Source organism: Meles meles, chromosome 13 (assembly GCF_922984935.1).
Source record: "Meles meles chromosome 13, mMelMel3.1 paternal haplotype, whole genome shotgun sequence".
NCBI lineage: Eukaryota > Metazoa > Chordata > Mammalia > Carnivora > Mustelidae > Meles > Meles meles.
The window spans coordinates 85,137,501-85,155,000 of record NC_060078.1 but is presented as its reverse complement, the minus strand read 5'-3'; the positions used below and the strand labels follow the sequence as shown (position 1 = coordinate 85,155,000).

The window sequence follows — 17,500 nt, the reverse complement described above, 5'->3', positions numbered from 1 at the left end:
TAATTTGCTATATCAAGCCAGTTTTTTTTCCTTGCTCACCCGTATTCTGTGGCTTGGCCTTTGCTTTATAAAACATTTAATAGTTTGCTTTAAACACATCAACATGCTGATGTACGATTGCCCTTTGCGTGCCGCCCGGAGCAGCGGGCCTCCTCTCGTCCTGCTGCGCCGGCACGACCCTCGGCGGGTGGAGTGGTGGGAGCCGGGCCCGGGGCTCTAAGGGGCGCATTCTCTGTCTTGTGTGAGCAGCCACTCCGTGCATCAAGGCCATCAGCCCCAGTGAAGGCTGGACCACGGGGGGAGCCACCGTGATCATAATCGGAGACAACTTCTTTGACGGCCTACAAGTCGTGTTCGGAACCATGTTGGTGTGGAGCGAGGTAAGCCTGTGCGCCTGGGCCGCGTCCCGCCAGAGCTGTCCCACGAGCCCGCTGTCCCGGAGCTGTCCGTGGCGGGGCATGGTGTGTGGACACCGGGCATCCTGTCGCGCATGCCGGAACTTGAGGGTTCTCCGGTGGCAGGGGCTTCTCTGGTGGGTGGGCACAGAGCCCTGCCCCCCCACCCAGACCCTGGGGTTTCAGATCTGCCGTAGGAGTCCCCCGTGCGCTGGGACAATTAGTGCTAGAATTACTAGAAGCAGGTTTAAGGAGACATATGGTGGCAATTTTCATATGAATGATGCCCTGTGGCCTTTCCTGCAAAGTAAAACCCGGGATGGGTTGCAGATACTTTTCTTAAAGAACACTGCCGGCCCGTCTCTGGGTGACAGCTCGGAGGGAGCACGCCGGGATCATGGTCCAATTTGTGCTCATTTTGGTAACTGTGTCCCCCCGACAAGTGCCTGCCCTCCCCGGCCAGTGCCCCTGAAAGCCTGTTCACGTGTGGTTTTCGTAGCTCATCACTCCCCACGCCATCCGGGTGCAGACCCCACCGCGGCACATTCCTGGAGTCGTTGAAGTCACCCTGTCCTACAAGTCCAAGCAGTTCTGTAAAGGTGCTCCTGGGCGGTTTGTCTACACGGGTGAGTTCATGCCTTCTGACTTCGGTGGCCAGGTTGCGGGGGGGAGGCTCCTTCCAGTGCAGTCTGCACAGGTGGGGTCCCCGTGCAGACAGGCCAACCCCCCTGGGCCCGAGGGTTGGGTCAGTGGGGTGCAGGGTTTCCACATTCTTGCCCGAGTTGGCGATGCTGAGGACAGGTGCAGCCCCCACAGGCCGTGAGCTCCGGGGTCCGTCCCCGCACCTGTGGCCCTCTGCCTTCGGGCCTCGGAGTGAGGCGGCCGGCTTGTCAGCAAGTGAGCCCAGCCTCCCCTGGGCAGCTGCCCACGTGCCTGGCCCGTGCTCTCGCCGCATGGCTGCCCACGGTGCCGCGGCTCACTTGCACACACAGGGACTCAGAGACGACACGCAGGGCACGTGCCTGAGGCCACACGTACTGTCGTGGGTGGGCCGCTGGTGAAGCCAGGCGTTTGTTCTCGCCCTCTGCTGTTTCTCAGAGGGGACCCGTTTTCTGCGAGGGTCTCAAACTTGAGTCACCAAAAAGGGTCACCTCTCAAGTGGCATGTTCGTTATCCCAGGGGGTCCTACGTGGTGCCCTGCCCACATGGACGCTCAGTTAACACGATCCGTCCCAGGTGGCTATTGGGAAACGCCATGGATAAACTCAAAGCGTCTTTGCATTTGGGTCTCCAGTCCGAGCCAGCAGCAAAGGCTCTGGAGAAGTGTGCGTACGGATGGGCAGGCCCTGCCACAACCCACGTGGGGGATGCGGACGGGCGCTTGTTCTTTCCTGTTGTGGCCTCAGTGTGTTTGCATGGTGAGGGGGCGGGAGGGGGACGTCTGTGCCGGGAGCCTGGGCTGGGGCCGCACGCTGTTGCCAGCGGCTATAGGAGGTCCTGGAGAGGGTCTGGCCTCCCTCGGGGAAGGGGGCCTCTCCGTCCACCGGGCAGGCGGCTGAGGGGCTGCAGCCGCGCCTTCCACTTAGGAGTTTGAGGACGGAGGGCAGGTTCCTCACTCACTGCCCCTTGTAGGAAGCGTTGAGTGGGTAGAAAATGGCAAAATGTAAACTCCTCCACACCACTTCCCGCAGGCCCGGCATCAGCTCCGGGGGTGCTGGATGCGGGTCCTCTCGGAGAGCCATGGCTGTTGTCCCCAGAGGCAGCCAGACCCGAAGCACCTGCCTGCCTGTGGCACCTGGGGTCCTCGGTGGGTGCCTCGGTGGTCCTCTGTCCTCCCCAAACCCTGCACCCTGCCAAGTGGTCAAGGTGGGGCAGGGGTGCCCATACTGCGGTCCACTTTCTCCTGTGGGACCAGAACACGCTCCTAGGAGCCCAGAACTGTGCAGGAACCAAGGGAAGTCCCCGTAGCGATAGAGCTATGGGTGTCCGTCCCTGGGCTCGCTCCTGCGGTCTGGATGCTCTGGGCTTCCTGGCAAAACCAGACATAGAGAAGGGCGGCTCTTCTAGTTTGTGAGGTCGCCAGTGTGTCCCACGCATAATGGGGTTCTGGAACATGGGCATCTAGTAAGCCCCAATACGACTCCAACAAGCGAGCCCCGTGGGGCTGGTGCAGTACGGGGCCAGTGTCTGGGAGGAGCGGCCAGAGTCCCATCCTGTGCCCGCTGGGGCTTCCGGCACCTGCTGTGGGCCCAGCCTTGTATGTGAGCTGTCGTTGTGCCCCTGCACCCTCTCCACACCCCACGCAGTGCTTCCTGTTTGGGGGGTAGGACACCCCCATGGGCCTCTGGCTTGTGAGCTGCACCCTGGGAGCCTCTGCTCTGCCCGGTGTTGGCCTGAGGACCTGGACGCTGGGCCCCCGACCTCACTGCATCCCGCCCACTCCTCGGCCTCCCCCCATGGGTCTTGTGGGAGTCAGGGAGAACTTAGGGACGCATCTGCCCCGGGGGGCATGCGGCGAGTGGTACCTTTTGCGACAGGGTAATGGCCACTGGGGTCCCCAGTCCTTCCAAGGAGGACACGTTTGCTCTCTGCTCATGAGCCATGTGATGTGTGGGCTCCCATGTCTGCCACAGGACCTAGCGTCCTGGTTGGGTTAGGGCACCACAGTGAGCGTGGCTGAAAGTGGCCCGACAGACAGCCCTGCCTGCTGATGGCGGCGGGGCGGGGCTGAGCTTTGGAAATAAGCGGGAGGGACTGAGCGAGGGAGGGCGGGTGTCACGTGGGCAGTGCCTGGCATTGCCGGTGTCAGGGCTGGCTGGGTGTTGGGGTGGCTCTCTGTGCAGGACGCCAGCACACTGGCTGCTCCCTTCCTCCCTGCTCAGGGTGAGGGCCATCCTTTGGTGAGTGCCTGCTGAGCCCGTCAGCCCGAAGCTGTCTTCCGCTTCTGCTGTGGACATCGCGGGCACCCCAAGACTGGGCTTCTGGGGACACTGGTCCGGGGCCCCTGCTGCCCAAGGCGTTGGGGATTTCCTCTGTCAAGAGTTCTCCCACAAATGGGCGTTTCAATGAAGCCATTCAGTGAGCTCAGCCTTTCCTAGCAGGAGGCTAATTTATTGCCTCCCCCCACACCCCAATCATTAACGGGAATATACATTTCAAACGCTGTGTAAGGGATATGGGGCCCGTACACTCTCAGGGAGCAGAGGAAAGGTGGGGTCATAACCTGTCTGACCTGGAAGCTTCTGTCTGATTTGCATTGCCCTGAAATTGACGGGGACAATGAAGCAATCACGGGGAATTGCACTGCCCCCGCTGAAAACTGAGCCTGCCCTTCTGGACGTCAGGAACCCGCGCGGGCAGCCCCTTCAGGGAGGGCTCTGTCCCCTGGGCATCTGGCTCCCATCAGCCCCGGAGGCTGCTGGGACACCCTTGCAGGGAACCTTCCCAGGCCAGGCCTGGGATAATGGACCTGAGCGCAGAGGAGGGGCCCCAACCACCGGCCAGAGGCAAAAGGCCTAAATGATCTGTTTACAGTGATCTGAGAAACACCAGATTTTTCAGAATCAGACCCGATTAGTCAACCCAGAGTGGGTGCAGGCGCTCTCTGCTGCCCCCGCCCTGGGAAGGGGAGGTCGGCCAAGCCAATCCATCCAGACCCTTCTGCCTGCTGCTTTCAACTACTATAAAGGCACAATTACCTTGGGAGGCAGTGGCAGTTCACTTGATTAGCACGGTGAATTAAAAGAATGAGTCACAAATGACATGTCCGGCTCCTCCATACTAGTCCTTTGTATTCCCAGTCTGCCTCACCCCTGTTGTAAGAAGGTCAAAAATTAGAGAGAGAGAACAATTTTCAAGCGGCTAGCACTTAGGAGCAGAATTAACAATCACTCTGTATGTAATTGCCAGTTAATAGTAAATTGCCTTTTAGACGGTAAAATGCGATATGAACGGGGGGCACCTAAAATTAAATTAATGAGAGATTTGCTGCGTTTAAAAGTGAACAGTGCAAATTAGTAACTGAGCGCAATGCTTGTTTTAATATTTGTCTAAGAGAGTATCATTTGCTTGTTTGATAATAATTAAAGTAGCCCTGGCCCGTCGTCCTACCTGAGAAACTCACAGTGAAGGGCAAGCTGATGTGGACAACGTCACCAGGAGAAACACATCAAACTGTTGAGAGCAATGAAAGAAATCATTTTTTAATTAGAATATAGGCATCGCCATGTTACTCGATTAAGACAAATTGGAAACTGTGTGCTTTTAATTGGAATTCTGTGAGAATGAGAACAAGTTAGCAGACACGTTTCCAGGTGGGAGGCGTCCCCGCTCCGGTGTGGGTATCACTGTTTTCTCCCAGTGTCCATGCGGCAGAAGGCTCTCCTGTCCCACAGAAGAGCCGGGGCTGGTTGGCGGTGGCTCGTCTTCCGGCATCATTCCACAGGATCCCGGGGTGCAGCCGGGGTGGGGGGCGCTCACAGCTGACCTCCTGCACCTGAATGCTTGGCTGGCCTCGCCTGTGAGGTCTCTTCTCACAAAGTACCAGGAGTCAGCATGTTGCCTGCCAACGGCCAGACCCCTCCTAACCGACGCATCGGCAGTTGGCGCGTGCAGCCGGGGCTCGACTCCGTGGGTCTGCTCCGCGTTTCCTTGACGGGGACGTGAAAGCGATGGTTTTCTGCATGAAGACGTGCGTTCAGTTTCCGCCTCGTGACATCATTACTCAGCCAGTAGCGGCAACAGTCTGTGTTCTTTCCGATACAGTGTTTCTGTGTGTGTGCTTTCTTTTTTAAGTTAGGTGGTCCCTTAAGCAGGCGACGTGTTGAAGTGGGGAAGGTGCTGTCCTGGCGCTGGCGGGGAGGGAGGGGGAGTGTCTCCTCGCTGAGGGCCTCCGGTCGCCTCTGGCAGGCTTCCCCCATTCACCCGCCTCCCGGCACCCCCTTGAAAGGCACTCATGTCTCTGAAGTGTTTTAAAGATCTTTTGTGTGCATTCGGAGGTGGTTCTGTCAATGGCACGGTGACACGCTGCACAGTCAGTAACGCCCCGACCGTCCCCCAGGCCAGCGCTCTGCGCACAGACTCCCTGTACCCACAGCCCAAGTGGTTTCGAAGTGCGCCGCACAGATCGGACTGTTTTTACAGCACCTGCCCTAAGTGCTCCTCCTTTCTCTTCCATGAGAGCCCCTGGTTGCTGGAGTTACAGATTTTTGACCACGTATGTGGGTCTGCTGGAGAGACAAATATTGTAATTACGGGCCCTGGGGTTTGGGGAGGCTTCTGGCCCATCGAGCGGCCTGCCCTGGCCGGTGGGGTCCTGTGCGTCTTGGCTGGTTCCTGTCTGTTCCCCTCTGTGAGCGCCCCGGGGGGGTGTCACGGTTCCTCCTCAGCAGTCGGTCGGAGGGGATCCACGGGCGGCGGTGGCCCTGGTGGAATGAATGGCCTTTGGCTTTCTGTGAGGAGTGGCAGGTGGGGCTGTGTGTGCAGCTCAGGGCGTGTCCAGACCTGTCCAGAGCTGGAGAACGGGGACAGCCGCCTCACCCGACCTCACCCAGCCCACCGTGGCATCTGTCGTTCGTTCACCTGCTGGTGGGAGACGGCAGACTGTTGCCTGGGACAGGGTGCACACCGGGGTTGTTTGCAGGGCTCTTGGGGCCACAGGGGAAGGGAAGTGCCCCCCGGTGTCCTCAGCACGGTACAGCGTGACCCGGGGTTGCCGGCGGCTTGTGTGCCCGCCACACCGGGTCGGCGCGGGGAGTGTGCACCCTGGGCCGCGCGCCCTCGGCGGGAGCGGCGCTGGCAGGGCTCCCGGGGTCAGGGCTGTCCCCTTCTCTCTTGTCTCGAAGGAGGCCGGGGAATGAGACACACCGCTTGTGCTATTGCACAAGTAGACTATTTGTCCTAATCAGTGACACCCATTTACTAGAATTGCTTAAAATGAACTATACCTCATACAGAAATCGCACACTTAGAGACTTCCATTCATCATCTGAAAATTGAGGGCCAGTAAACTTTTCTGCTTCTCCAGTGGGATCATAGGCATGCATCAAAATGTTAAAAATGATTGGTGAGAGGGAGCTGTCACCCATTTATCAAGGAAAAGAACATTATTTGCTAATTTCCCAACCAGGCTGGTGACAGGGTGCTCCGTCTTTGGACCCACGGTGACCAGCATGGCCTTTTTGTTATTAGTACAAGTCAAGCGCTTTTGGGCAGTTGCTAACAAGACACATTTGTCTGTCATCGGAGGGGCTGTGGTGGTTTTCCGAGTGGCTGTGACCAAAGTCGGCTCCCGGTGCCCCGATTGGCTGCACTCTCCGGGGCCGCGCCAACCCGGGGGGAGCCGACTGATAAATCACGAAGTTTCCATGCCAAGGTGAAGGTATTGACTCTCCAGCACCAAACCCGACAAAATGTCGCGGAGAGGAGACGGCCATTTATCTTCCCCAAAGGACAAAAGGGTCATCCGGGTTTCACTCAGTGATTGTCGAGACGTGGACGGGCGGAGGCGGCAGGCCCGACCCCCTCCGCCCGCCCGGCCCCCTGCGCCAGCGGGGTCCTTGGTCCCGCTCCCCCCCCTGCCTGGGGGCCCAGGGGAGAGGACTCACGGGACCCAATGGAACCTAGAGCAGTGGTTTCGTTCGAGTCTCTGGACAGCAAGGATGCCGGCCACACTTCTAGAAACAGCTCGGGAAGGGCACCGGGGCAGGGACCACGGGAACCGCCACATAGAAGCTCAACAAAGTGACCACAGTCCACCGGAATGCAGAATAAAGCAGAGAGAAGAGGTGAAATAAGGTCACACAAGCCAGGCTGGCGAAAACCCACGAGTTCAACGGTGAAGACCAAGGGCGGCGTTGGAACAGACGGGTCAGCGGGAGCTGGACGCGGCACGGTGCCGACCTTTTCACGCTCGAGACGGACCCGGTCGCACGGTGACCCAGGAAGCAGCAGGACACACGCTACTGTTTGTTTGTATTTTCTTTCTGGCTCACCGCATTCGCGGAGCCATGGGCCCCCCGACCACCTGGCCGGAGCGGCTGGACACTGGGCACTGGGCAGGGGGTCGCGGGCTGGAGGCAGGCAGGGAGTGCCGGGCGCGGGGACAGGGAGGCTGCCGCGGCTCAGGGCCTCCCTTGGCTTCAGCGGGGGGAAGGTCTGCAGACCCGTCTGTACACGCTTGTTCCGAGTAGACTCGGATCCCAGAACCTCAGCCTGAGACAAGGTACTTTTAAAAAATTATCATCCACATCAGCTGGGCCTTTTTAATTCATGGTAGAAAACGCAAACCGAGTCATTCCTTTTGTAGAACGGTTTTTCCATGAAAACAACAAAACGGAAAGCTGAGTGATACGGCCCGTTTGCTCTGCCCCTCCCCCCCAAAACAGAAGTCTGCAGACGTTCTTGCTGAGCCTGTGGAGTAACTTGGCTCCACTAGGGGCCCGAGGGCGTGTGCGTGTGCTCGAGGAAGACTCACTATGGGCCGTGGTAAATGTTACATACAGAAACTGCCGTGGAGACAGCCGGCCACTGCAGACCGTGGTGAGCGTTGCTGTGCATCTTTGGAGAAAGTTCCTTTCAGGGGCAGCCTGCTGGTGGGTCTGACTCTTCTCTAGGCGGATGGCCCCTTCCCTGTCCTCATGAGGCGGGCCTTCCTGACATCTCCCACGCATGGAGGTCCGACTGCCTGACCACACGGGCCCCAGGGGCTGGCCCGTCCCCCTCTGAGAGCATCCAGGAACCTCGAGGACCCAGGTCAGGGCACCGAGGCCGTTGGATGTGGGGGATTCTGCTGGATCCCTTTTCCATCTTGTCATCCCTCCATCCCCAAGGAGGCCCTTGGCTGGATGCCCCTTGGCCCTTCCTGTCGCAGCCCCGTGGACAGTGGCCGGTGGAGGGAGGGGCTGGTGGCCTGCAACGTGCAACCGTCCTCCCCATTCTTGTGAATCTGGGCGCGCGGCTCCGGTGGCAGCCAAAGGCTTTACTGCAGAAATCACTCCAGCGCTGGTGTTGGAGACCAGCTCGTGCTTTTCCTAACGGACACGTCCCCAATCTGGAAACCTCCCACGTGAGCTTCCCGGCGCCGTGGTGCTGGGCTGGCGGACAAGCCTCCAGGCCAAGGGAGCCCAGCACTTCTGTGCGAGCAGGATCTCCATGACGGGGGGCACAGACGGACGCCTGGCCGCGAGCTTGGCCAGGCTGGACCGCTGGGTATTCCCAAGCTGAAGCCTGTGCATGGGCCGCGTGTGCTTGTCACCAGTTATGACGGAGGTTAATTCGGGGGTGACTCGTTTAAACACCACGAAGGCAAGGGACAGGTGCGCCGGGTGTGGGGGCTGGAGCGTCACGTGGCCCGTCACCTGCCCTGGGGAGCTCCCGCTGACGGTCTGTCGTCACAGCCTCCACGACCGTGCCCCAGGTCAGGGGGCTTTGTCCGGGCGCGGTGGTGGTGGACGCCTGTTGTGCCCGAGCCCTGCGCCCACCTATCCCCACGCACCCCTGCTCTCCACCGGCCAAGAACTCTGCAGCCGCTCGCATCACTCCCGTCCTCTGCTCTCGGAAGATGCCCCCGACGGGAATGACGTGGAAGGTGAACGTGGTGTCCGGGGATGTGATGTTGAGCTTCCCGTCAGCGCGATCTGGGCTTTGCGCTCGGTGTCCGGAGACTTCCGGGGGTCCCGGCGCCTGCCTGCAGCAGGTACTCACTCCGGCACTGCAGGCGCTGGAGAGGAGGAGGGGAGCAGCTGGTCTGAGAGGTGACGGGGCGGGGTGGCCCTGGGCAGGGGGACCCTCACCGGAGGAAGGAGCCAGCTTTCTTCCCGGCAGCCTGAGCCTGCTGGGGGCGGCTCTCGGCAGATGGAGCCTCGTGTACGATCCCGGGGACTCCGAGGCTCATTGGAACAAAACAGGACGTAGAAAAGGAGTGAAACCCGGAAAGGTGCTGGGTTGTACGAGAAAAGGGACAGCGGAGGCACGGAGGGTCTTTCAGGAGGGAGACCTCGGGCAGTGACGCTGTGGGGGAGGGGCCGGGCGGGTCCCCTGCACGCAGGGAATAGGGGTGGGGTTTTCTGGGTGGAGGGAGGAGCGAGGGCCAAGTGTGAGCTCAGAGGAGCAAGTCTGGGGGAACGCCCGAGCGGCCAGGCCCCGGGTGGCAGGGAGTCCCCGTGAGGCTGCAGAGCGCTTCTGGTCCCAGTACAGCGGGGCCTCTTGTGCGGACACAGGGCTGTCCTGCGTGAGCTCAGACCCAGAATCCCGCGTTCGAGGACGGTGGCTGGGGGAGTCCAGGATTTACGTTCATCTCGGTGAGGTCTTTAAAGACTTTGCCTTAGAACGTTCCTGTCCCGGAAAACCAGGAGGTAGAGTCTGCGTGGAGCCTGGAGAGGCCGTCGTGCTGGGAAGCCACATGCTGCTCAGAGTGGGAGGCCGGCCCTCCGCCCCGCGCCGTCCCTGCGCCGGGCTGCCGCGTGCTCGGGCGTGGGCCTCCCTCCTTCTCGCAGGCGCCGAAGCCTGCGTCGGGCCGGTGCCCTTGGAGCGTGGGAGCAGTTTCCCGGCGGGGGGTGGGTGGGTAGCCAGAGGGCGTGCTCTAACCCCGATCCGCAACCCGCTTCTTCTAAAGTCCAGATGCTTATCCAGCTGTGGTCCAGAGTCCCGCACACGGCCCGGTGCGCGGCTGTAGTGCACTCGCGAAAGTGCACAACCGTGGTTGGTTCAACACTTTCATCACAGCGGCAGGAACCCCGCACGCCTCAGCCCTCGCGCCCGGCTCCTCCCACCCTCCCCCTGCACCTGTGGCTCCCAGGAACCCCTTCCACCTCCCGCTGGGCACGTCACCTGCTCCTGGCCTCTCATGGGGACATGTGTCTCTCCCTCCGTGCCTGTGTCGGAGGCCACGTGCAGGGTCGCCTCAGGGCATCATTCCTTTGCGTGACTCAGTACCGTTCCTCTGTTCAGAGAGACCTCAGTGCGCCGATGCTGGGGCATCACGGGTGACGTTGCTGCCACACGCTCAGGAACAAGTTTTTGAGTGGACAGGTGGAGCGTTCCTTCACTGCGGCTTCTCGGAGTCCGAAGTGTTGTGATCCTTGCGCGCTGGTCCCTCTCTTCCCTCTATGTCTCCAGCAGCTCCGTGCACTCGTGTGCAGTGGGGCAGGCGCGGGGACATGGGGACGGCCCTGCCTCCCGGGAGGAGGACGCCCCGGCGGGCGAGCTGGCGGGCGTGCGTGGGCCCTGGGGGTGGCGGGAAGCGCAGGGGAGGTCCTTCGGCGGGGGCGCTCCTCCGGCCTGGGCCCGCGGCCTCTCGTTCTTCAGCTTTCGTCTTCACGGACATTTACGCTGCTTTAAAGTATGCAAATTCATTGCCGGGACGGTTCTCCACAGAGCGTTACGTTGCCTCTTTGGGTTTTAAGACCCTTTCCTGGAAAAAGCCTCTCTAAGAGGGTTAGCAGCACCAGGACCCTGGATTTTTCTTTCTTAAGGACGGGAGGACGGGTCGTGCGAGCCCGCGTGTGCAGGAGGCTGACTTTCACCGCCCGCCTTGCATGCGCACAGGGCGCTCATGTGCATCAGAACAGCCTTGGTGGGGGAAGGAGGGGCTCACGGGACAGCACCCCTTCCCCACCCAGAGCTGCAACCGCGGGGACCCGGGTTTCCTCAGCCACCGGCTGGGCTCGGTGGGTGCCGTTGCCCACGACGACAAGCGCTGGGATCCGCTGGGATCCTGTGCGTTCTTCGAGGGATGTAAACAGAGTGGCCTGAACGCAGTCCAGAAGTTGTCACACCCCTGCTGTTTGGGAACAAGGAGGAGGAGCTGTCCCCTCTTCTGCGTTTGGTTCACATCACAATGCCGCCATCCGCAGCCAGGCGCCAGTGAATGGAAGCGGGTCCCTGTGCACAGGCCGGCTTGGGCTGTCGGTGTGAATACCGCAACGTGTTCCCCGCTCCAACGAGGAGGCGCCTGACTTCCGATTAGAAGTCAAGTGTGGCACTTTTCCCATCCTTGGAAGTCTCGTTTCCAGGAAGTACCCTTCAGCTGGCGGGTCAGAGGGGCTGCTGGGGTAGCGGCTGTGCGAGCCGGAGGCTGACCCCGGGCCGGTTGGAGCTGCCCCTGCCGGCGGCGGGGACGCTTAAAGCCCAGTCACGCCAGGGAGGGCGCCCCGGGGTTAGCCGCTTGGCACCCACGATGGGTGACCCGGAGTCTTCCCGTTTGCTCTCACCCCGGGGGCCGGGCTGGGGTCGGGGGTGGGTGGCTCTGGGGGCCGGCACCCCCGGTGACTGAGGCACGGCTGCCGTGGCCTTTGTGTTTCCCAGGCACGCCACAATGCCTGGCTCACCCTGCCGAGTTCTGTGATTGAAATTCATTGCCAAATTTATTGAGAAATTAATGAGAAAAGCTGCAAAGTATTGACTTTGAGAGGAAAACACAACTCATCTTGAATGAGGAGGAAAATGCAGCAATAATTTAGCCGGTATTGATCTGGCCCTGTCCGTGTATTGATCTTCATTTTACAATATTAATTTGCACCTGCAATCGGCTGCAGAGGGAACCGATTTCATTTCGTAGGCGCGTTAACGTGCGAAGCATTAGGTGTTCTTAAGAAGTGGGGCTATTACACGTCGCGTCGGGAAGGCAGATTTTTTTTTTCTATTTTTGCTTGTTACTGAAATAGACTAAAAATTAATTTTTTTGTCGGACAAAATATGAAAGCGAAAACCCATCCGCACCGCGGCCCTCCTCTCCGCCGTGCTGGCCGCTGTTCATCCGCACCAGAGCCGTCAGCAGCCTGAAACTCCAGGCACCTCTCATCATCATCCCGGATCAGTTCAAAGTTCATGAAATTTCTATGAGCATTGATCTCGCCCCATTGATTTTTTTTTGCAGCAGATCTTTGAAATTTTAATTTCCCGAGCATCTGAATTTCTTATAGATGAAATGCGCTTGGAGGAGACAGTTGATGATGAAGTGGAGAACTTAGCGTCATTTTAACGCCTAAAAAAGGGAGAGAAAACAGGTCTTCTTTGCAGACCTGGCGTGACGTTTCGGAGGTGGAGTGATGGCAGCATGCGGGCGGGGCCGGGGGGGGCGTGAGGTACTTGGGGGGGAGCTAAGTTCCCGGTTTTGTCCTCGGCGGCCACACATTTTTAATGCAACTTTTTATACAGTCGTTTTTGAAAGAAAAGCTATCTGGAGAAACAGCAGGACAGAGAAACATTCTTCACTGTGCGATCATTTCCTCGCAGCAGTGTTTATCACCTGGTCAAGTCCACCTAGTTACTTATCAGTGGGACATTTAATAACCTCAAGGTGATATAATTGCTATTGGCATTTCCCCCCCTTGGATTCAGCTGGTTAATGTGTAAACTACTTGTCAGCAAATAGCACTTTGTCACTGAAATCACTAACACCCTCTAGAGGGATGTCTTTGTATTGAGCAATTTAATTTTACTTTATTTAATTTTTACACATTACAACCTGTGTTCATTCAGGCACACTGAAGGCTTGCAGTCTGTCGGGGCAGGGTCTGGGTATCCTGGTAGTGAAATACACTAGATCTTACTTAACAATCCCCGCTGCCTTCATCGAAGCGCACGCTCGTCCCTCGGAAAAGGAACTGCAGATGTTCTTATTATGTAGTTATGCTGCTAATGTGAAAAACTGCCTCATTACGAGGATCTGTTTGTAGCGGGAAAATGACTGCACGATGACAAATGCAGGATTGGGAAGTTACAGGAAGATGGTCATTATTGAAATGAAACTGGAACTCATTTAATAGCTCCAACCAGCAGCTGGAATGAAGCAAATGAATGTCTTCCTGTTTGTATTGTCGTGGGCAGGTTTTTCAGGCAGCAGGAATGTTTGTGCTAAACCTAAAACTTGCTCTACCTTTCTGAGCTTGCCGGGCTTCCGCTTAAACCATAGAGAGGTGACGCGGAAGGTGGCCCATTTCCTACCTGCAAGTGCCCCCCAGGGCGCGGAAGGCCCGCTGCCTTTAAAACCAGGAGCATGGCTGGAAGAGTGCTTAGTCTGGGGCGCATGCTGGGTCGGTTCCCCGGTCTCCCCGGCAGGGCTGGGCAGGAGATGGCCGCCACAGGGGAGCTCTGTGACCCCAATCCCTCCCTCCCTCCTGCTGCAGCCCAGTCTCTGGGAGCCGGCAGAGTGCCGCCAGCCAAGGGGGCAGGGACAGGACTTCTGTGCCCTGGGCAGGCAGCCCACCACACCGCTACCACGGCCACCGCCACCGGCGGGTGGCCTTTGCTCACGGCTGCCGCTCCCTGGAGCCCTCGGGGGCAGCTTTCCCACAGCCGAGCCCCCCCGCCCCACCGCACATAGTAACTGCTTAATAAATGTCAGGTAATGGACTGGACTTAAGACGGTCTCTTTCCTAGAGCTGCTTTTTGTAGGAAAACACCACTGGCCCCAAATATCCATGTTCTCCAGGCTGCGGTTTTGCCGGCGTGTGATTAGCTCCGAGGCCCTGGCCATGTCCCCTTGCTTAACTGAGCAGGATTATACCCTCATGGACATGCTGTTTGAGCCTAATGAGATGATCATACACATTTTGGGGGGATTAGAGATGAACACAGACCTCAGGACAGGGCTGGATAGCTCCATGAAGCCATCACAACGAACACTGGACCGTGTATGTCCCAGGCAAGAAAAGCCCGCCGACTCGGACCGGTTGGCGCGGTTCTGATCGCGGTGGGCCGGTGGGTCGGGGTCGTGGCGGCCGCAGGTGCAGCCCGGGCCCGCTGCCGCACTCTGCCGCCACGTGCGCTCTGGCAGTCCTGACCTAAACTGACATCACAGACCGTTAACGTTTCATCAATTGCGCTATGATTAATCCCCCAGTACGCGGGCATGACTTAAATATTTAGAATGCTGCTTCTGTTAGGACTTTAATGCATGTAAAGTGACGAGATAACTCTGGTACACTGAGATATATTTAAATATGTATCCGCCCCGCGCTGTAGGCTGCTGCGGCGTGGAGGAGTCCCGGGCCGTGTGTGGCTGTGTCAGGCTCTGTGTGTATGGCCCGTGCTGGACGCTGGCCTGCGTATGAGAGCCGGCTATCTGGCTTCTACAGGCTGCCCGATTGCTTGCCCCATTTGGCATGGAATGTGATTCCCGGCTATTCTAGCTTCTGATTCATTCAGGTTTTATTGCTGTGTAATTTTCTTATTCTAAAATAAAAGCTCTCCAACAAAAATTACTATGCATTAGGCCGCGGTAGCCTACTCAAATGGATATTAATACAGTTTATCTCTAAAAGGACGAATAATGTATTTGAAACAGATAAAAGGCCCTCCACTAAATGAGGAATGTTAATATCTTATGGCATGGTTAATAAAGAGATATTTCACAAGGGAGATTTGTTTTATGACTTTTGATACAACAGCCTTATAATCTGACATATCTTAAATGATATAATTTTGTGCATACATCCATCTCTTTTATACGCAGCGGCCCATCGTAGCGAGATTTGAATTCAGAACAAATAATGGGCACTAATTACTTCGGGGTGGGGGGAGGCGGCTTATTTCGAAACTCACCATCTCCGACGCAGACGCTCAGACACCCGCGCGGTAAGTTGGAAGCTTTAGAACACATTTTGAGGAATGTCTTGTTTTTTCCCCTTCAGCAGAAAATAACATTTGTTTTTGTTGTGTTTAAGGCAGAGTTTAAATTAATTTAACCCAGTGACACATGTTCAGACACTGAGCAAGCTGCTGCATTATTCCTCGGAATAAATTGCTCAGGAACCAAGTACATTAATTTACGGCTCTCCTGATGCTGACAGATGTGAGGGCAGCCGGAGGACCCACAAATATTAACATAAAACAAATCTGCTTTATTCTTCTTCATATTTCTTCTTCATCCCCGACTTGAGCTCACCCAAGGCTCCTTCTCTAATTATCCACGAGGTCAGTAAGCAAAATTGGGAAGAAGCCGGGAGATCAATACAAATTATTCCTGAGCAAACCAGTGCTGACAGTTTGAATTGCAGCATATGTTTACCCAAAATCAGGCAATTTATCTTAATATCAGCAAAGTAATGCAGTGCAGGTGAAAGGTCAGGCAATCTCTCCCCCTCATAATTACCCAGTTCTGAAACAGGAAAGTGGTATTGATTGGCCTGGCTCGGTGCTCTGTGACTGGACGTGCCGGAGCCTTGCCCTGCCTCGGCTGGGCCCTCGCCTGTCCACTCGGCGTGCCCGTTGGCTGCGGGGTGCGCGCGGGGCCCTGTGCTTTCTCCTCCACGCGTGGCTCCCGGGCCCACCAGGTGCCGTGTGCCGGGCTCCGGGGCGGTGCGGCCCCTGAAAGGCCCCGCGGACGGCGGCTGTTCTGAACCCACCAAGGGCTCTCGGAAGCCTCCGCGAACCGCGAGCGTATGCCACTCTTCCCGGAGTCCGAAGACAAGGGCCATTTTTTCTAATTCTTCCCATGTTAAATTCCTCGGGTGTCCGGGAGCCGAGCCCCGCGGCCTGGGTGGGATTTCGGGCTGCCCCCGTGGTGCCCACCCCGCCCCAGCCCTTTGCGGGGCCCGACCTGGCCTGGGGGGGGGGGTGAGGGGGTGGTGGGGATCGGCCGGGGGCACAGCGGCAGGGCCTCCTCCTGTGGTGTCCGGTGGTGCGTCCAGCTCGCTCTTGGCGCCGTGTGGGATGGGAGCGTCTCGGGGCCGCGGCGGTAGGTGGAAGGTAGCCTCGTATTTATACCGCTTTAGAACCGTCTCGGTCCTAGAAGGAGAATTATCAGTTCAACTGAAACACTGGAAAATGTCTCTCCCAGAATGAGAGTGTATGGTTATTACAAGTCATAAAGCTTCTGAAAGCTTGCATTAAAGTACCCATCACCTGTCAGGGCCATTTGCATGAAATCAATAGTGGCCGCCCATCTATCTTTTCTGATCACCTTTCATCAGGCCGATTCATTAAGTCAAACAGTCATGGTGATTAGCTGGGAGAGAGGAGAAACCCTGACACGTTAGAAATGCACAGTGGGCCACCCTTTTTGTTCCCTCCTCAAGAAATGTAATACTTTATCTAATCCTTTTTGGGCCACGTCGCTGGGGGAGGCCCATCGGCCCGTGCTGCACTTTTGCCGTGACACCCTTGTCCTGGGCCGGGCTGAGACATGACAAATTGTCCCCCAAGTCAACGCTGACAGCTTCTGATGATTAATGGTTTGATTATGAAGTGCTTTTACACATACAGAATTTACATCACAGAGAGTTAGGAGTTTTGCCGTGTCACACTCGCCGAGGCATTCTGAAGAGCTTTACTATTTGCAAAGAAAAAGGAGGGCAGAATCGCAGCCAAAGCCATGTCATGTAAAATCAATATGTCGGATCAATGCTTTATTAACAAGAAAATGTCTTACTTCACATTCCTGTGCGGACCTTTGTCTCCGGGATGTATGATGGAATGTCAGATCGCATTGTGGCCCTCAGCTCACGGGCGTGTGCTCCAGCGCGTGCCCGCGAGGCGTCCGGCCCTGCCGCGCCCGGGACCCGCCACAGGGTTCGACACGGGCGCTCGCGGAGAAGTGGTGACCAGTTATTTCGGAGAGCGCTTCCAGAGAGCGCCTCTAACCTCGTTCCTCGAAGCCGGCGCCTTTGTGCTCCCCGCACGCTCGCAGGCCCGCTGAGTCGGTGCTGTTAATCATCAAATTACGTGCTGACTAATGAGTGATGGCCCAAATTGGGGACTGCGTAATGAATAGATGACGGCAGGTCCTATTAGTCTCCGAAAACCCCCTGATTTATGTCGTGCCACGCTCCGTGGTGTTACTCCGCGGAAAACGATATCTACATCAAGAAGTAATGTACTCTAATAAGTATTTTCATCTTAACTCACGTCCCCGGGCCTCCGGGCTCAGTTTTTGTTGGAGTCAGGCAGAGCCATAATAAAGCCCAATGGCTCCTTATAAAGCTTGTTAAACACAGAGTGTGCGGTCGGACGGAGTCCCGGCCGTGATTCATGCACTGTATACAGCGCGCGGGCCGCTGATTTATGGCCGTGCACAGTTCATAGTCAAAATTACAATTTGAGGGATAAAAAGATTAATTACTATTTGTGGCCGGCAATTCTGTGAGGCTGGTGGAATGATAGTG

General features: G+C 57.3%; 1 protein-coding gene across 9 annotated transcripts in view; it reads left to right on the top strand.

The window, feature by feature from the left end:
- EBF3 (EBF transcription factor 3) overlaps window positions 1-17,500 on the top strand; it is a 115,021-nt gene that overhangs the window by 84,883 nt on the left and 12,638 nt on the right. For all 9 annotated transcript variants that reach the window (XM_046027155.1, XM_046027153.1, XM_046027151.1 and 6 more), the window contains exons 9-10: window positions 250-380; window positions 895-1,021. In XM_046027155.1, the coding sequence (XP_045883111.1) occupies window positions 250-380; window positions 895-1,021 (258 nt within the window). The remainder of the gene's footprint in view (window positions 1-249; window positions 381-894; window positions 1,022-17,500) is intronic.